Here is a 1588-nt window from a genome sequence, read left to right on the forward strand (position 1 = left end):
GCGCAGCGCCGTCGGCTGCCACCGCTGGGGCCCCGGCTGCTGGGTCCCCAACTTTAGCGGCACCGACGCGTCGCCGGCCGTGAGCCCGCGGGGCGCCACGGTCGTCGTGGGCTCCTACGACGGCACGGTCTACGCCCTCGACGGCGCCGACGGCAGCGTCCGTTGGAACGCGAGCCTCGACATGGGCGTCGGCGAGGGCACGCCGGCGCTCGTCGGCCGCGGCTGCTACGTCGTCTGCGGGCTGTTCGACGTGCGGTGCCTCGACGGCGACAGCGGCGCGGCGACCTGGACCTTCGCGCCCGGCGGCCAGATCGGCGCCTGCGGCGGCTACGACGGCGCGCGCGTCTTCGTCGGCACGCTGCGGAAGGAGCTGGTCGCGATCGACGCCGCGGACGGGGCGGAGCTGTGGCGCTACGAGGGCCAGGGCGAGGTCTGGGCGACGCACGGCCCGCGCGTCGTCGGGGACCTGGTCTGCGCCGGCTTCGGCGGCGCGGCCTACGTCAAGGCGAACTGCTCCGCGACCGTCGACTGTGTGAACCGAAGCACGGGCGCGTTGGCGTGGCGCGCGCCCGCGGGCCTCCAGGTCCAGTCGACGCCCGCCGTCGGCGCCTCCCAGCTCTACGTCGGCTCCTACGACGATTGCCTCTACGCCTACGCGCTCGCCGGCGGCGCTTCGCGGTGGCGGACGTGCACGGCCGGGCGCCTCGAGGCGAGCGCGCTCGTCGTGGAGCGGCACGGCGCCGAGGTCGTCGTCGTCGGCTCGGGCGACGGCCACGTCTACGCCTTCTCCGCCGCGGGGGACGTGCTGTGGCGGACGCGGCTCGGGAACGCCGTGTCTTTGCTGCGGCAGGGCGGCGTGGGGTCGTCCGCGGCGCTCCGCGGCGACACGCTCTACGTCGGCGGGCCCGACGCCTTCTTCGCGCTGGACGCGGACAGCGGCGCGGAGCGCTGGCGGCACACGACGGGCGCGATGGTCGGGAGTTCGCCCGCGGTCTTCGGGACCCGCGTCTACGTCGGCTGCGAGGACGGCTACCTCTACGCCTTCGACGTGGAAGACGACCCGTGATTGCCCCCCTGTAAGAGTCGCGGCGCGGCTGCTTAGGTCTTCCTCGCGCGGCGCGGCGCCTCACGGGAGGCACTTGTCGTTCTGCGACTTGCCGACTTTTTGGGCGCGCGGGCCGCCCTGGGCCCGGCCCTTGGCGCCGGCCTTCTTCTTGCCGCCGCCCTTGGCGCGCGCCTCCGCCGCCGCCGCGCGCTGCGCGTCGCTGAGCGGCCGCGCGCCCTTGCCCCGCTTGCCGCCGCGAGCGCGCGCCGCGAGCGCGTCGCGCACGGCGGCGACGTTGGCGACGGACTTGAGCGGCGCCGGCGCGTCGTCGACGACGAGGTCCGCGCACCGCGACGCGATCTCCATTGCCTCGAGGAGCTCGAGGTCCGCGAGGAGCTCGTTCTGGGCGTCGACCTCGTCGAGCTCGTTCGTCTCCGGAGCGACGATCGTCTGCGGCACGAAGGCCGACGCCGTGGCGCTGAGGCCGAGCATGGTAGCGTGTATCGGTGGCGTGTCGTGCGCGGCGGAGGCGCGCTCGGGTGT

The 1588-nt window shown here is 75.2% G+C and overlaps 1 protein-coding gene across 1 annotated transcript; it reads left to right on the forward strand.

Annotated features, from left to right (window-relative positions):
- Window positions 1-181: 181 nt before the first annotated feature.
- Window positions 182-1066, forward strand: AURANDRAFT_35243 (hypothetical protein; the record flags this gene model as incomplete). Its single annotated transcript, XM_009044595.1, has 2 exons — window positions 182-430; window positions 584-1066. The coding sequence occupies 2 exons, from the start codon at window positions 182-184 to the stop codon at window positions 1064-1066; spliced, it is 732 nt and encodes a 243-aa protein (XP_009042843.1).
- Window positions 1067-1588: the final 522 nt, after the last annotated feature.

This window comes from Aureococcus anophagefferens (assembly GCF_000186865.1).
Source record: "Aureococcus anophagefferens unplaced genomic scaffold AURANscaffold_494, whole genome shotgun sequence".
NCBI classification, from domain to species: domain Eukaryota; class Pelagophyceae; order Pelagomonadales; family Pelagomonadaceae; genus Aureococcus; species Aureococcus anophagefferens.